Here is a 17190-nt window from a genome sequence, read left to right as displayed (position 1 = left end):
CTCTTGTTGTACAAATAACTATTTTATCGTATCTATACTCTATAGTATGATTCAAATGTTGGTAATATGCCAATATTCTCATACTCTTGTGGGACTAATGCCAATTTCAGATGTAAATAATTCAGTTGTATGACATAAGTTATCAAACTTTGATGTATTCGACCTCCTAATATTTCATCCACTTTCATAAAGATAAATTGATATAAGCTTTATATCAAAATTTTATCGATATCTGGTGAACATTATTTTTCACAGAAGTTACAAAATTATGCCAAATATTTCCTCTTAGATGTAGTCACTAATAAAATTACAATAAATTATAAATAGGCAAAACATACTTTAAGGGGATCAAGAAAATAAAGGTAATTAGAGAGAATAACGAAAATAAGTAATATAATATAATACCTTACACGTGCCGCATAATTAATACAATTATGAGGTACTTAACCTAATGAATAGAAAACAGACGAATCGTAAATTATTTCACAATCAAGTACTTATTAATAATAATAAGGGAAATTTTGATAATTAATAAAGCAAGAATTTTGATTGATAGGTATGAAAGTTAAAGAGTAAGAGACCGATAATAGTACATTGTGCAACATGGGGCGTAAGTTAAATATTGCAAACGAGAGTAAGTTAAATCGCGACGGCTTGCCGGAGCGATTTATAGACTCGAGTTTGCAATATTATTACGTCTCGAGTTACACACAATGTTTTTCATCACACTTGCGATACAAAAATGAAGTATAAAGACAAAAAACCGTTAATTATGGTACTAGAAACTTCATTACTCCCTAGGGAAAACGCTTTTTCTATTACTCCCGCTAAGCCTGCGTGCAATTCCACATTAACTGAGCGAGTGTGATGAAAAGGATTTTTTTAGAGTAAAGACATGTAACAGGTATAAAATAATCTGATTTATAAATAAATAATAAAATCAATATTTTGGGACACACAAATCGACCTAGTCCCATAGTAAGCTCGTTAAATGTCAGATATAAATAGTTGTAATAAGACTATCTAATAAGAACAAATCAAAGGGGTTTGCATATAGATAACAAAGGAACTAACACTCTTAATTAATATTGATTAAGTACTTAAAGGATAAGTCTTATTTTTTTATTATGATTTAGAAATTACATGGCAATGACAAATATGACAATGATATTGAATAGGTAATATCAATTGATAACACCCGAGTCGATATTTTGCCCCGAAAAACCGGGCCATTTAATGCTGATAAATAACGATACAAAATCCCTGTAGCACGTGAGTGTGAAAAGATATAAGGATCTAAAAATAAAACACCGAGGGCAGAGGGTGTGTGTTTTATTTTCCCCCGCAGGTTATTAAAAACTTTACATGGGTGATTATTAAAAAGTACATAGGTAAATAGGTTAGCTATTAAATGTTTCGGTATTTTTCTGCAAGGCCATTTAGAGGACTTATATATTATATATATTTTTATATAATCTTTAGACCCATACCGTAAGTGACCATAAGTGGCGTACTCGAAGAAAGGCCTAATATGCTCAGCAGTGGGCGATAAAAGGCGATAATATGATGAAACATTACGCAACAGTTAATTTATATCAGTACTAATTCCAGTAAACGAAGAGTATATCATCCAGATAGCATAAATGGGCATCAATCTGCATTGATTCAAATGAAATGAGTGTAAATTACATATGTTGAATGAATCCGGCGATAGAATAGACATCATTGTTCTCCGTTCAACACAATCGGCAATTGTCAATATCCACTTCCACCCTTACCACGAGTAATGAACCATTTTACAATTCACTTTTTTAGTGGAAGTTTTTATGGCATTCTACTCAAAATCATCTCTTTCGATCCTAACAGGAGAAAAAGTGTCCCAAAATACTAGAATATCATTTTGGCGACACACGTTTTTTCCTGCATCACCTGCGCTGGTGTAAGATTCAGCAGATTACCAACGCTGTTTTCAATGTCTACTTTGTAAACCCACTTTAAGTACATCTCGCTCGCATTAACACCACCAGCAGGAAAGTCATGGACAAGTACTATGAGAATAGAATAGAAGAAACTTTATTCTAGAAACGGATCATCATCATATTATTTAAAAGTAAGACTCTTGTCGGTGGAGCAATTTCCATGTTAGGCGGTCCTCTGCCGTCTCTTTGACAGCCTGATACGACACAACGTTAAGTTTTTCTTTATTTGTTTCATGTACGCTCTCCTTGGTCTTCCCTTCTTCCTCTTTGCTTCAACTTTCCCTTCTATGATGTTTTTGATAAATTCGTCGTGACGTATCAGGTGCCCTAGCATCTTTCCTCTTCTATTATCTATGATTTTTAACAAACTCCTCTTCTTTCCTACCATACGTAAAACCTCTTCGTTGGTTTTCTTTTCAGTCCAACTGATCTTTGCCATTCGACGCCAACAGAAACGCATAAACTAAATTAAAGTAAAACATGGGGCTTACAGAACAAACTTAAAAACTTATTATTAAGGGTCACATAAGGTCTCTATTAGCTTAACGTCAATGTAACTCATGATTTCGACGTCGGTCTTCCATGGAAAACTTTCGGACAAAGCGCAACTGAGCGCTATATCACAATTTATAAAATATATAGATCTTTTTAGCGCACAAAATTTATAAACTGCGAGAAAGTTCACACAGTCGCTATAGCGATTACATCTGAACTCGTGGTACGGGTATCATGCGATTATCAGAAATGCCGATGTCAGGCGCACGGAAACAGATATGAGTTGGATGAATGTTTTCTGTTTCATGAATTGTATAGAACATGTTACAACATTCAAAAGGTTATTACACTATATGACCCATAGGTATGCTTTTGACACATACGAAAGGATTATACCTATGCTTAAAACTCTCAGCGGTGTATTTACACTCGATAAATACGTTACGTCTAAGTATTTTTAGGGAGGCACCGTAAAATATGTCTACTATCTACTTTTGTCCCCACTGGGTACCTAATTGTGCTCCAATAGTTTTTATAAATGAAACTATGTGGCAACCGCATTTAAATATTACGACAATATGGTAGTAGGCATATATAATACTTATATGCCCATTCAAAGAAGACCAATATATATCAACATACCTGCCACAATCTGTCCAATTACAAATATGTATTACAATAGACATAATTCCGATTTTGTCGCATTTTTGATATTTTACATTTATCTGTGGTCGAATTGCTCTTGATTTGAAATATTTTGTTTTATTTGCAAGCGTGGCACTTTGATATTGAAATCAAAACCGTATCATATTCTGCGTATCCAAATAACCTATTTACCGATCATCATACGAACGAGCAAATGATCAAACTGCTTTCAAATCGTCGACAGTCAACCAATTTACAACCCTATTGCAACGAGTTAAGGTGTACCAATTAATTATGTTACTGTACATAATCTACCTCATTATCGTGTACTACTGTAATATTAACAGGACGGTATTGTCCAATGTTATGTGTTCTGTGAATCTCGTTCATGTATGTTGGATTTGATTTTGTTTATGAGAATTTAAACCTTATTGCAAAAGCATTACAGTTTTGTTTTGAATAAAGGCCAAAGATATAATATGTCATTTATGACTTTCAAGTCCATAAATATGTAACATGTTTTGGAATGAATGGTGCGGTTAAAAGTATGAATCCAGCAATATTAACAATTCTGATTTGTGAGCCATTTATGACAACAATAAGTGGAAACGTAATGAGAAATTTTAAACGGTTTTTTTAGTATTTCTCATAATCCATGACTGGTTGAAATTTTGTTGGGTTTTGTAGCCAAATTGTGAATTTAATCGTAAAAAAAACTTTAAACAAATATGTTAATTAGATAGTTGTATTTTAGGAAGAAACAAAGCTAATAATCGCAGATATAGCTTCCTTTGTCAAATGCTCGTAAAAGTTTTGTCACAGGGAGTAACAGCTAAAATCCCTCCTTTTTCGAAGAGTCCAATACTCTTTTCTTTCAAATTGAATGTACTCAGTTCTCTCGTTAATTACAGTTCAATTCACTATTCACTACAATCAATGTACCTTACACATCCACACAAGTTCCAAATACATCTTAAGACCCCCATACGTTCATAGAGGTCAATTTACTAAATTATTTCCCCTTAGACCGGCAACGTGCCACTAACGCCAGCGATAATGAGTTTTGTAGGTCAACCCATATATTACTGCTGTTAACGACTTCTGTAAGGTATTACCCCATTTTGGCTTGAGGATATTATAAGGAAGATGTATGGCTTTTGTATAATGTGTTCCTGCGGCTTTACTCGTGTTTTGGTGGGAAACTTTATAGGCTTCAGAATATAGTCTGTGCTTTTAAGTTTGAAACAGGAACCTACCTAAATCCAATTCATGTAGTATTCTCAAGTAAGTTTTGAGTTTACTCAATGAAACCTAATTATACTGTCTCGAACTTCAAGATATTCACAAGAGACGACACGTACTAGATCCATTCTAGATACGTTATAGTTTAGATTTCAACTAGTTCTCTTTTGCAGCGCAATTCGGGCAACCAATGTCACTTTTACGATAGATCGTGTTAATTAGATCTCTAAGTAATATCTTGTGGATATCGTTCAAAAGTATCTCCAGAATCGCGGAAATGTCAAATTTGACAGGTTAGATCTTAAACATATCGTTATCGTATCTTGGCGATGTCAAATAGATATCTATTACAAAATCCGAATCGGGCCCATAGTCATCATTGTGGTTATGATTATTCATATATCCACTTAAAATCTGATGCTGGCATGGCTCTCTCTCTCTCTCTCTCTCTCGGAGTTGTTAGGGTTCCGTACCCAAAGGGTAAAAACGGGACCCTATTACTAAGACTCCGCTGTCCGTCCGTCCGTCCGTCCGTCCGTCCGTCTGTCTGTCACCAGGCTGTATCTCACGAACCATGATAGCTAGACAGTTGAAATTTTCACGGATGATGTATTTCTGTTGCCGCTATAATAACAAATACTAAAAACAAAATAAAACAAAGATTTAAGTGGGGCTCCCATACAACAAACGTGATTTTTGACCGAAGTTAAGCAACGTCGGGCGGGGTCAATACTTGGATGGGTGACCGTTTTTTGCTTTGTTTTTTTTTTGCTTGTTTTGCTCTATTTTTTGTTGATGGTGCGGAACCCTCCGTGCGCGAGTCCGACTCGCACTTGGCCGTTTTTTTTTCTTTTTTGGGACTTTTTTTGACAGTCTCAGACATGATGTTAATATTTGATTTGTTCAACGTATCTGTTTAGCTTACTCTCTCTTCTTTTTACCTTCACTGCATATAATTCTTCATAATATAAGTACATAGGTTAATTAACGGAAATGGGATTCCTAACATCTTTAACCTCCCATTTGCAATAGTTTTTACTACTTATGAGTCTTATGGATTATGGATAATCCATCTGAAAACACTTCTATCATTTGGCACGCCTATTATGTGGCATGCATGTTACTATTTATCCATCTAGATAATCTAGATATACCTATGTCACTCCACGGAACGTGAGCTGTTATGTGTAATCTGTATGCAAATGCTGATCGGCTGGGTGCTTAGTTAAAGCTAGAAACAAATAAACAAACTCTCTCTTGCATTTATAAGAGGCATTAGTGAGTCTAATAATCTAGCCTTGCTCTTTGACTCTTCTTGGTCTTCGACAAACGTGTCTGTGTTCTTGCTCGTAGGTATAATAGCGGTATGGTATGGAGGATATTATTGCTTTTGGTACTGTTATCTGTTTTGATATTGCGTATTTATCCTTACGATTTTGGTGGACACATTTTGTTTCACAACGATTGGGTAACTGATTTGTTATTTGTTAGCGTATATTGTAGGTATCAAGTTACTGTGTTGTGGTTTGTGATATCCTAAATAGTCGGTCTAATACTACATATGTACTAAGAATGAGATGAACTTTTATGTTTATCACTGCTCGTCCTGATCAATACGCTAGGTCTGCATAATGTGTTTTCAAAATGCAATCATATATTTCTTTACCTGAAAATCGCTTTTGTAATGTGTTTTTATTGATTATTTCTCTGTTATACAGTGTTTATCCTTTTTTATGATATTTGATAAATATTTACTTTTGGTTGTTGTCTAAGAGTTACATGTATTGGTGAATTTTACGATTTGTTAATGTCATTACTCATTTATACGGACTTGAAAGTATGTTTTGATATGGTTTTTAATTCATACTATTCATAGCTTCTTTCATGACCTTATTTAAGCGACTAATCAAAGACAAAACGAAGTCAAGAGGCCTCCTTTTGCTCAACATAACTATCATTGTTTTTTCACCACATTCACTTGTGGGTTGTGTAGATACTCCAAAGTTTGCATAGGTCGAAGGGTTTTCTTGTTAGACAACGCTACCTTTTGAGCACGACTCGATACAGTCAGCAAAAATAACCATGCTATAACGTGATCCGGATTATCCACAGAAGCCTTATTGTGTATTTTAATACCACGTAGAATGCACATGTATCTTGACTTAAGAAACGTCTCTCGTCTCGTGGTCTTCATATGAGTTGCTTTGCTTCTAGACACCGACCAAATTACTATCACACATTCCCAACTTTTGAGATTCTGCCTTGATGTCGATGTTTCGTTTGTCTATCTAGCTGTTCTCCTCTACTGGTCGCATCTTTCAACCGTTTTTTTTAAATCTATACATATTTAAAAGAAGCCTTTATCAATGAGACATGTCGGCTCCGTTGGGCCTCTACATTACAGAGTTTCAATAAGTGTTACTAGATATCACAAAAACTGTACACGAATTTCGCAGTTTTAGACAGGGGTTCCGCCAATATTGAGAGAAAACCCCAATATCAGTTGCTGCATAACCCCTAGCTTCAAATAGTTGCGCCCTCTTGTCTCGAGTCCGAACACATCCCATTAGAAGTGCTGTACTGTACAACCTCGACAGAGTCGAAAACCGATTTTCTAAAATTATGCGAGTTCGTGGATGTAGTGTAGGTATATGTTGATCAAAAATCTTTCTAGGTCAAAGTCAAAACTTGCTTTTGCTGTATAGTTAGAGTAAAAAGAATCGTTCTTTAAAAAAAAATCAAAAAGATGTCAGGATCATTATTACCATAATCAGACAAGAGGTTAAATGGCTGATCCATGGCAGTAGCTTGGAGCTGTAGAACCAGTGTCTACTACACCTCCGAGCTACTACCAGCGGCGGTAGCACGGTCGCATTTTTATCGCTTGTCACCATGCCTGTCACGTTCTAACAAGTACGTAAGTGCGAAAGTGACGGGCATAATGACAGGCGATAAAAATAGAACCATGCTGCGCCCGCTAATAACCATACCTACAGTTTCTGTTGCTGACTGTACCTTTTCGGCCTACACAGACAGCGTGTAACCTTCCTGATTGATATAGTACGCAGGTAGCTCCCGGGTGACTCAGAACTTTAAATGGGTAAGAGTGGGAGTGCACACACACATGAATCTTAAGTCAACGGGATAGAGTTGAATTTAGAAACGTCGTTAGCACATCATTATTTCGACTAACCATGTTTTCCTTAATCACCACAATGTAGGTAACTGTCTTATTAAGTACTTGTTACGTCTTGTGAGAGATACTAGGATCTTAAGTAAACAATATAGTTGTTCGTATTGTTTTATTAACATAAGGTATTGTACTAACTACTTGCAAACTGAAGCACATATAGCTGTGAATTGGAAAGCGAGAGCAATATAGGTTATAACTAACTACGCTAAGCGTCCTTAGAGACAGCGTGACTACGTAAACAATGGCCAAAATCATAATAAACATCTTACCTTCTATAGCCACGACGTGGTCACGAATCTGCTGAGCCAGCAGAGGGTCCGGCACCAACTCCACAAGGTCATACAGAGCGTAAATAGATGGATGCACGCTCTCAAACCTCTGTATCTCCTGTCTAATAGACAGGGACGTGTTCAAACACGCCTGCGTATGCTGCCGGTTACACATTGCGCCTCTCGAACTGAACATTTGATTTTGATCCACCACAAAATTTACACCGGGCGATGCATTCTCATTTCAACGCAACGCTAACGATACCGCACATCGCGACGAAACTTTCGACACACGCTTTATAATCTCCTATTTGTTTGTAACACTGACAACTTTATTCGTTTAAACACTTGTCACTGTGATGATAAGGCTTAGGACTGTGATGTAAATAAAGTAAACAAGCAATCAACGAGTGACGCGCTGCGAGCGCGAGGAGCAAACCACCCTAGCAGCGGCCATTAGCAATACTGGCTGTCTGTGGCATTTCGTGTGCGTCTGTAAGCGAGCTGTCAAAATAGAGCAATTTTTAATTTCAGCGCCATCTTCCGGCGGCGTTGTTTGCTCGCTAGTACTAGCTAGAACCCTACTTCACGTAGTGTCGTCGTTTGGTCATAGATGGCGCGTTTGTCAAATTACGTAGTAAAAATAGAAATGAATAGATTTCGCGGTTGAATGGAGGCTTACTCAACTGTGTAAACGAATGTCCATTGATAAACGTGTTTATATTAGTGCATGTGTGAATACGAGTATGTCACGTGGATATAGTTAGTTAAGGTTTTAAGTAACAAAAAAAGGTCGAACCTTTTTTTGCTTGATTAAAGCATGAAACTTGGCACAGTTGTTCCTTATATCAAAATAAGCCGATTAAGATCGGTAGCCCGAGGGACCCCCCGCTTAAGCCCGAGGGGGGGGGGGGTCAAGTAGCGCCCCGCCCGGCTTCATTCTAAAAATTCTAACAGGCCCCGTTTAGCTAATAGGTCATATTTGGTATCAATTTCGGATAAATCAATAACGTAGAATTCATTTCTGGTATAAAAAATTGCAATTTGTTGAAAAAAAAATAAAAAAACACAAAAAATCTAATTTTTCAAGTGTAATTTTTGTTTTTTATTTATTGTCAAAATTAAACTGCTTGGTTTTTCTACATACAAAAAATATGACAATAAAGCCTATTTAATGCAGATTTTAAAAACATAACTTTTACTAACCTTTATTAAAAGGAAATTGCATTAAAAAAACATATATCGTCCCGCGCCGGTGAATATCTTGTTACCGACATAGGCATCGATATAGACAACATCCGAAGTACACACTCTGGAGACCGACTAAATGTGTTGTTTATTATTGTAGATCATATATTAAAGATAGAAAGGCGTACATAATATTTGATTAGAAAAAAATGTGTCGTTCAGTGAAAAAAGGGACCTTGGAAAAATTTATCATAGAGCCTCTCTTTTGTATAGAAGCATAGTTAATTCCAACCACTCCATGGACTCCATGGTCCCTGTTCTCAATGAATAAGAAGTAAACTGTAAGTATTATTTAATCTACTTACTTATTACATTATAGAATAATTTGCCAGTAACTGGCCGCTTTAATAACTAGCCGCTCTAAACTAAAAATGAATTCTATTCACCTATAAACAGAATTCATTTTAGTATAAGGTTCCAAAAACTGGCCAGCTTTCAATAACTGGCCACTGGCTAGCCTAAAATGAATTTTTGGTTTTGGGTGGCCAGTTACTAAAAGTGGCCAGTTACTGGCGAATTACCTTACCACATTTTAATTTTGCGTCTTGTGTCGTAATACAGTTCCTTCCCCAGACACATAAATGCGTACATTTCATCATTCGTGTAGTTGCATCGCGTTTTTTATTCCGGGTTGCATTTACTTCTGGTCAGTTTCAACCATATTCTGACCAAAGCAGGTGTCAGACCAGTGTGGAACCCGTCGTCTGCTTCTTGCTTCCATTCCCAAGAAGTCTGACGGACTGAGCAAGTTTGACGACGAACTGACGTCTGAACCTAAACATCAACCCCTCGGTACACTGTGCGTAATAGGGCATTTATATGGCTCCCTTTTGTTAGAAGTAGGTATACATTATGGAATTTAATAATAAAATAACTTAGCAGTGACTTAATCTCATAGAACAGGTATAACATTATACAACTCTTCATTTCAATATCCCGGTGTAACTTGCCTTCTTCAATATTGCACTTATTACCGATCATATAATAACATTTTAGTATTTTAGGGGAATGCTTTTAGCCACTGCTATTGCTCTATCTTGTAAGAGCTTGAATCCTTGTAGTGGTTTGGTTGAACTCTGAACAGATTCCATGCTTCGAATTCACTTTTTCTCCCCTTTCCAGTGAATGCTCGAAAGAGGGGTAAGACTTCCGCTCTTTTAGGGTAAATAAAAGATAGTTCACTTAGCTTATAGAATAGATAATTTTATTAGCTTAAAATATAATTCCCTGACCTGGATGCAATGGTGTGTCATGTGATATAATTGTGTTTTCCACTGTGTCAACGTGAGCCCACAATTCCTGTAGTTGGGGAAATATTCGTACGCATGAATCTAGTCTAGCTGCTATGACTACGTTCGTGTCTACTGTGCGTATGACTGTTTTACAGCATCTGCAACTAGGGCCATCATATTAAATGAATCGGACTTTTCATGGTTCTTGGAGTATTCGGAATCTCACGAGGAACATTACTTGTGACATGTTTCTCTACACAATTTCGCGATGGCATAAATAAGGACTTTTAACTCTTCGAAGTTTTGTCAACACAGTGTCTCAAAATGATTTACCTAGTGGTAAAGAAATGAGTTTCACTAAAAGATCAGTGGTTATAATTGAAGCTTACCGTCATGGTAAATTAAACTCTAATTTATAGAATCGGGCCCTGAAAAACCAGGAGTCCTCGTACGTAAGGAGTACTCGTATTCCAAGCATTCTCTCGATCGACCTTGTAATACTGTAAGCTCAATAAGACTTGTGATGTGGGTACTACATGATATATATCATATATATTTGATACATACACTCAAAACATCCATAGGTAATTCAGGAACAAGTATTCACGATAAACAGACAAATAAATGCCTTCTAGAATTTGAACCCGGGTTCCCCATTTAATATAAGGTGTATAAAAGTGAGATCTAAGCATGGACCCTTTTTAGCCTGGCCGATACAAGGATTCAAGCTCCTACAGGATGGAGCAATAGCAGTAAATAAATAGCATTCGCCAAAACTTTATTATACCTTTATATGATGATAGGTGAAATAACCTTGTAAAGCAAAGTAAAGTGATACTTACAGATAAAGCCGTTGCTATAAATAATTAAAAAATGCCCGAAATAATTCTTTACATGAATCGACTACTGAAATAGAAGCAGCCTTATCAGGATAGGATTATATGTTTGGGGTCAGACTTTAGTTCCTCTTTAAACTTGCTCAGTCCGTCTTCTTGGGAATGAAAGCAAGGAGCAGACGACTGTTTCCAAACTGTTCTGACAACCCTGCTGTGGCCAGAATATGGTTGAAACTGACATATATACGTGAATGACGAAATGTACCCATTCATGTGTCGGGGGAAGGAACTGTATTAATACACAAGACGCAAAATTAAAGTGTGGTATAATGTAATAAGCAAGTATATTAAAGAATACTTACAGTTTACTTCTTATTAATCTCACACTTCCCTGGTTGACGTCCAACTCCATCACACGATGCGCCTCATCTCTGGATGCCTCAAGCCCACACCGATCTATTGGCTACCAGTCCTATCCCACATACTGCCACCTCATATGCGGAGAGAAAGATGCCTTGGCCTTGAAATACAAAAGATCCGGGCATCCACAAACTTACCCATCCATGAAGACCTTCATGATTTTAAAAAGACACGACTTAAGTCTCGCCATCCCCCAGTGCTGAGATTCCATGATCCAGCCCCAATGTGTAACCTACGGGACTCTTGGGAATCTGAATGGGAATCAAGATCTCTCCCTGGCGACGTCTCCAAGCTTAATACCAAGACACGACCTGCTGGCTTTGAGGAACCCCGTCGCGTCTGGTGCATGCTGAATCGAATAAGGACGGGAGTTGGAAACTGTGCTTATTTATGGCACAAATGGAACTGGTGCGAATCACCGGTATGTCCGTGTGGAGCAGCCGAGCAGACCGTACACCACACGGTATTTGACTGTCCTCTAACCAAATATCAAGGGCAAGTTGAAGATCTGACCACCTTAACAATAGAAGCGGTACAGTACTTAAAAACTGTAAATCTCTGAAGTAGAGTAACACAAAAAGCCATACGAAAAAAAAAAAAAAAAATTGAGAACAGGGACCATGGAGTCCATGGAGTGGTTGGCACTAACTAAATACGAGTATGCTTCTATACAAACACGAGGCTGGCTGTGATAATTTTTTTAAGGTCCCTTTTTCACTGAACGACACATTAAATTTAATTTAGTTAATCGGTCTCCAGAGTGTGTACTTCGGATGTTGTCTATATCGATGCCTATGTCGGTAACAAGATATTCACCGGCGCGGGACGATATATGTTTTTTTAATGCAATTTCCTTTTAATAAAGGTTAGTAAAAGTTATGTTTTTAAAATCTGCATTAAATAGGCTTTGTTGTCATATTTTTTGTATGTAGAAAAACCAAGCAGTTTAATTTTGACAATAAATAAAAAACAAAAATTACACTTGAAAAATTAGATTTTTTGTGTTTTTTTTATTTTTTTTTTCAACAAATTGCAATTTTTTATACCAGAAATGAATTCTACGTTATTGATTTATCCGAAATTGATACCAAATATGACCTATTAGCTAAACGGGGCCTGTTAGAATTTTTAGAATGAAGCCGGGCGGGGCGCTACTTGACCCCCCCCCCCTCTCGGGCTTAAGCGGGGGGTCCCTCGGGCTACCGATCTTAATCAGCTTATTTTGATATAAGGAACAACTGTGCCAAGTTTCATGCTTTAATCAAGCAAAAAAAGGTCATTTCACTTAACACCCTCACTAAGTTGGGTTGGGTAAATATTGTTCTGATAAATACCTACCTATATCCTCTGTATTCTTCACATGTTACTGTTGATTTAATAAAATAAGTGGCACCTGTGGTATATACTCGTACTTAAGTACATCAATCTATTAAGAGAAAGTACCTATAGGTATATAATTACAGGTAAAAATAAAATAAGGAGTATTTCGTTTTCAATTATTTTTAAATAATGTATTTTACCACCACACAGATAGTGGCGCCACCTTATTAGGTATGAACTACGGTTTTGCGATAAATAGTTATTTGTACAACAAGAGATCAAAGTTTGATATTTCTTCGAGTGCTTATTTTGAGTCCCGTGCAAGCGAAGAGAGATGTAAATAACTTTGATCTCGTGTAGCAGTGAGAACATACCTATTAGGCAACTCAAAAATGTAATCCTTCTTCATCACTTAATACCTGCACTCATGTTTTCTTAAGATATACAAACAATTAAGTTTAATTACCACAATGGAACACAAAAACAAAGCATAATAATAAATTTCAAACATAATATGGAAATAACAAACATCAACTGACACTTCAATCGACAACTTTTTTGTAAAAAAAATCTTTGTAAGATACGGTCCGAATTGCGGATACGTACTATTTGTCAACTATGGTTTGACTATGGTAGAAATTCTTAAATGTAAAATAATTAATTTTGCTTGATGATCTGTGTATTTTTTGAGTTCATTATTTTAATTGTACAATTAAATACTTAAAATATAATATTTTATCAGTTTTTATCAAATCTTAAACTTTATTTTAATTAATTAATTATTAAGAATTCATACTCGTACGTGGTTTGGAACGATGCGGTCTGAAGTTTTTCGGTGGTCTATTATAAACCGTTAATATACCGTTGAATGTCATTTTAACTTTTTTTTGTCTGTTTCTTTTTGCTAACAGTGTGAAAGGGACAGAGATAATAGAACGCAAGTATTTCGAACTTGTGTTAGACCCCGCATGTTGAAATGACATTTGACTATAAAGGTCACCTGAATGTCATTTTGTCTGACTCCGTGAGCAAAATCGCATTTTGCTCACTGTTTTTAAGAATCAAAGTACCCTTGTTCGAGCAGCTGAGGTGAAAAAATATTATTAATACTGAAATAGTAGGTACATTTAATATAAATGTAACTTTTAAATGTAAAACAGTAGAAAGTGCATGTAGTTTAGTAAATATTTACTATTTTCAAAATTAACCCGCTTTCGAAGTTAACCCAACGCACCTAAATCAGTGGGTAGAGTACCTGTCTGATTATATTACGTTACATGACATTACTTACCAAATATATAACCTTACTTAGTTTCTATCACAGACCAATTTCTATATATTGTTAAGTATTGTAACATTTAGGTCAAACTGATTGTAAAGTAATGAAATCTGCGTTCCGTTTGGTAAACGCATAATGTAAAAACGTGATTATATTATCGTGCAATAATGTCCATATTACATAACTCGTATTTAATACTTTCACTGTCACGGGTCAACTATTGTTGATGTTGGTAGCCTAGCCCCTGTATGAAATTAATAATTAATAGCTATAGCTGGTCAACCAAATCTTGTCAGTAAATAGGAACCAAAAAAACTATACTCATCTTTTTCTTTTGGGTGCTAGTACTAGTGTAAGACAAAGATAGTATGAATCTCTCTGTCCATGTTTGAAATGGAACAGTCCTTTGACACACTATAAATGAGCGTTTCTTTTATTTTTTGCCATTTTTAGGGTTCCGTAGCCAAATGGCAAAAAACGGAACCCTTATAGATTCGTCATGTCTGTCTGTCTGTCTGTCCGTCTGTCTGTCCGTCCGTATGTCACAGCCACTTTTCTCCGAAACTATAAGAACTATACCGTTGAAACTTGGTAAGTAGATGTATTCTGTGAACCGCATTAAGATTTTCACACAAAAATAGAAAAAAAAACAATAATTTTTGGGGTTCCCCATACTTCGAACTGAAACTCAAAAATTTTTTTTTCATCAAACCCATACGTGTGGGGTATCTATGGATAGGTCTTCAAAAATGATATTAAGGTTTCTAATATCATTTTTTTCTAAACTGAATAGTTTGCGCGAGAGACACTTCCAAAGTGGTAAAATGTGTGTCCCCCCCCCTGTAACTTCTAAAATAAGAGAATGATAAAACTAAAAAAAATATACGATGTACATTACCATGTAAACTTCCACCGAAAATTGGTTTGAACGAGATCTAGTAAGTAGTTTTTTTTTAATACGTCATAAATCGCCTAAATACGGAACCCTTCATGGGCGAGTCCGACTCGCACTTGGCCGCTTTTTATTATATATTGTGACCTTTTTTGCCACTTTTGTGTTATTCTACTCAGAATCACGAGCTCTTTCGATACTAATGGGATAAAAAAATGTCCCAGAGTTTTTTCCTATTGTGTTACCATTTCCCCATATACTTTGTATGGCGGTAACAAAAAGGAAAGTTTGAAAAATGTATGGAAATTTTAGGACACTTTTTTAGGGTTCCGTACCTCAAAAGGAAAAAACGGAACCCTTATAGGATCACTCGTGCGTCTGTCTGTCCGTCTGTCACAGCCTATTTTCTCCGAAACTACTGGACCAATTAAGTTGAAATTTGGCACACATATGTAAGTTTGTGACCCAAAGACGGACATGTAACGTAAACAAATGAATTTTAAATATGGAGGCCACTTTTGGGGGGTAAAAGAGAAAATTAAAAAATAAAGTTTTTTAAACTATATCGTGTTACATATCAAATGAAAGAGCTCATTTTAAGAATCTCAAATATATTTTTTTTTATAATTTTAAGATAAATAGTTTAGCAGTTATTCAAGAAAATAGGCAAAAAATGACCATTCCCCCCTTTATCTCTGAAACTACTGGGTCTAAAATATTGAAAAAAATACACTAAATAGTTCTTTACCTATAGATAACAGGAAAACCTATTAGAAATGTGCAGTCAAGCGTGAGTCGGACTTAAGTACTTAGTTTTTGATCCGACCCCTACGGGTTATTTAAAGACATTTTACTCACTTTTCATTAAAATAAAAGCGGCCAAGTGCGAGTCGGACTCGCCCATGAAGGGTTCCGTATTTAGGCGATTTATGACGTATTAAAAAAAAACTACTTACTAGATCTCGTTCAAACCAATTTTCGGTGGAAGTTTACATGGTAATGTACATCATATATTTTTTTTAGTTTTATCATTCTCTTATTTTAGAAGTTACAGGGGGGGGGACACACATTTTACCACTTTGGAAGTGTCTCTCGCGCAAACTATTCAGTTTAGAAAAAAATGATATTAGAAACCTCAATATCATTTTTGAAGACCTATCCATAGATACCCCACACGTATGGGTTTGATGAAAAAAAAATTTTTGAGTTTCAGTTCGAAGTATGGGGAACCCCAAAAATTTATTGTTTTTTTTTTCTATTTTTGTGTGAAAATCTTAATGCGATTCACAGAATACATCTACTTACCAAGTTTTAACAGTATAGTTCTTATAGTTTCGGAGAAAAGTGGCTGTGGCATACGGACGGACAGACAGACGGACAGACGGACAGACGGACAGACGGACAGACAGACAGACAGACAGACAGACATGACGAATCTATAAGGGTTCCGTTTTTTGCCATTTGGCTACGGAACCCTAAAACATATTGTTAAAAATACATATAACGTAAAAAAATGAATTTTAAATATGAAGGCCACTTTTGGGGGATAAAAGAGCAAATTTAAAAATAAAGTTTTTCAAACTATATCGTGTTACCTACATATCAAATGAAATTAAGAGCTCATTTTGAGAATCTCAAATATATTTTTTTTTATAATTTTGTACCATTTGGAGTTGAAACTCTAGATCCATGGGGTCCCAGCGCGCATAAGTTGTTCGCAGAAATCGCGAAGCTTCTGGTTGACGTAACTGGTGACCGAAGAGCTGGCTGCTACCTCGCACAACGTATGATCATTGCGATACAGCGAGGAAATGTCGCCAGCATCCTTGGTACAATGCCTCAAGGGCCTATTTTAGATTTAAGCTAGTTTTTAAATTCTTTTAGTAGGTAATACCACTGTACCTAAACTATTTGTCTTAAAATGTAAAATCTTTTATTTACAAATAAAAGATTTTACATTTTAAGACAAATAGTTTAGCAGTTATTCAAGAAAATTAGCAAAAAATTACCATTCCCCCCTTTTTATCTCTGAAACTACTGGGGCTAAAATTTCGAAAAAAAAAATACACTAAATAGTTCTTTACCTATAGATGACAGGAAAATCTATTAGAAATGTGCGGTCAAGCGTGAGTCGGACTTA

At 36.0% G+C, this 17190-nt stretch overlaps 1 protein-coding gene and 1 long non-coding RNA gene across 2 annotated transcripts in view; one reads left to right on the top strand and one right to left on the bottom strand.

Annotated features, from left to right (window-relative positions):
* The window catches only part of LOC134649372 (centaurin-gamma-1A), a 384793-nt gene extending 376496 nt beyond the window's left edge, over window positions 1-8297 (bottom strand). Inside the window, exon 1 of the mRNA XM_063504093.1 lies at window positions 7824-8297. Within this exon, the coding sequence (XP_063360163.1) occupies window positions 7824-8019 (196 nt within the window). The 5' untranslated portion in view covers window positions 8020-8297. The remainder of the gene's footprint in view (window positions 1-7823) is intronic.
* The window catches only part of LOC134649415 (uncharacterized), a 356591-nt gene extending 340189 nt beyond the window's left edge, over window positions 1-16402 (top strand). The window contains exon 3 of the long non-coding RNA XR_010096959.1: window positions 15973-16402. This is a non-coding gene — a long non-coding RNA (uncharacterized LOC134649415). The remainder of the gene's footprint in view (window positions 1-15972) is intronic.
* The last annotated feature ends 788 nt before the right edge of the window (window positions 16403-17190 follow it).

The sequence above is a fragment of the Cydia amplana genome, chromosome 7 (genome assembly GCF_948474715.1).
Source record: "Cydia amplana chromosome 7, ilCydAmpl1.1, whole genome shotgun sequence".
Taxonomy (NCBI): Eukaryota; Metazoa; Arthropoda; class Insecta; order Lepidoptera; family Tortricidae; genus Cydia; species Cydia amplana.
The sequence above is the reverse complement of the archived record's forward strand: the minus strand, read 5'-3'. Positions and strand labels throughout refer to the sequence as shown.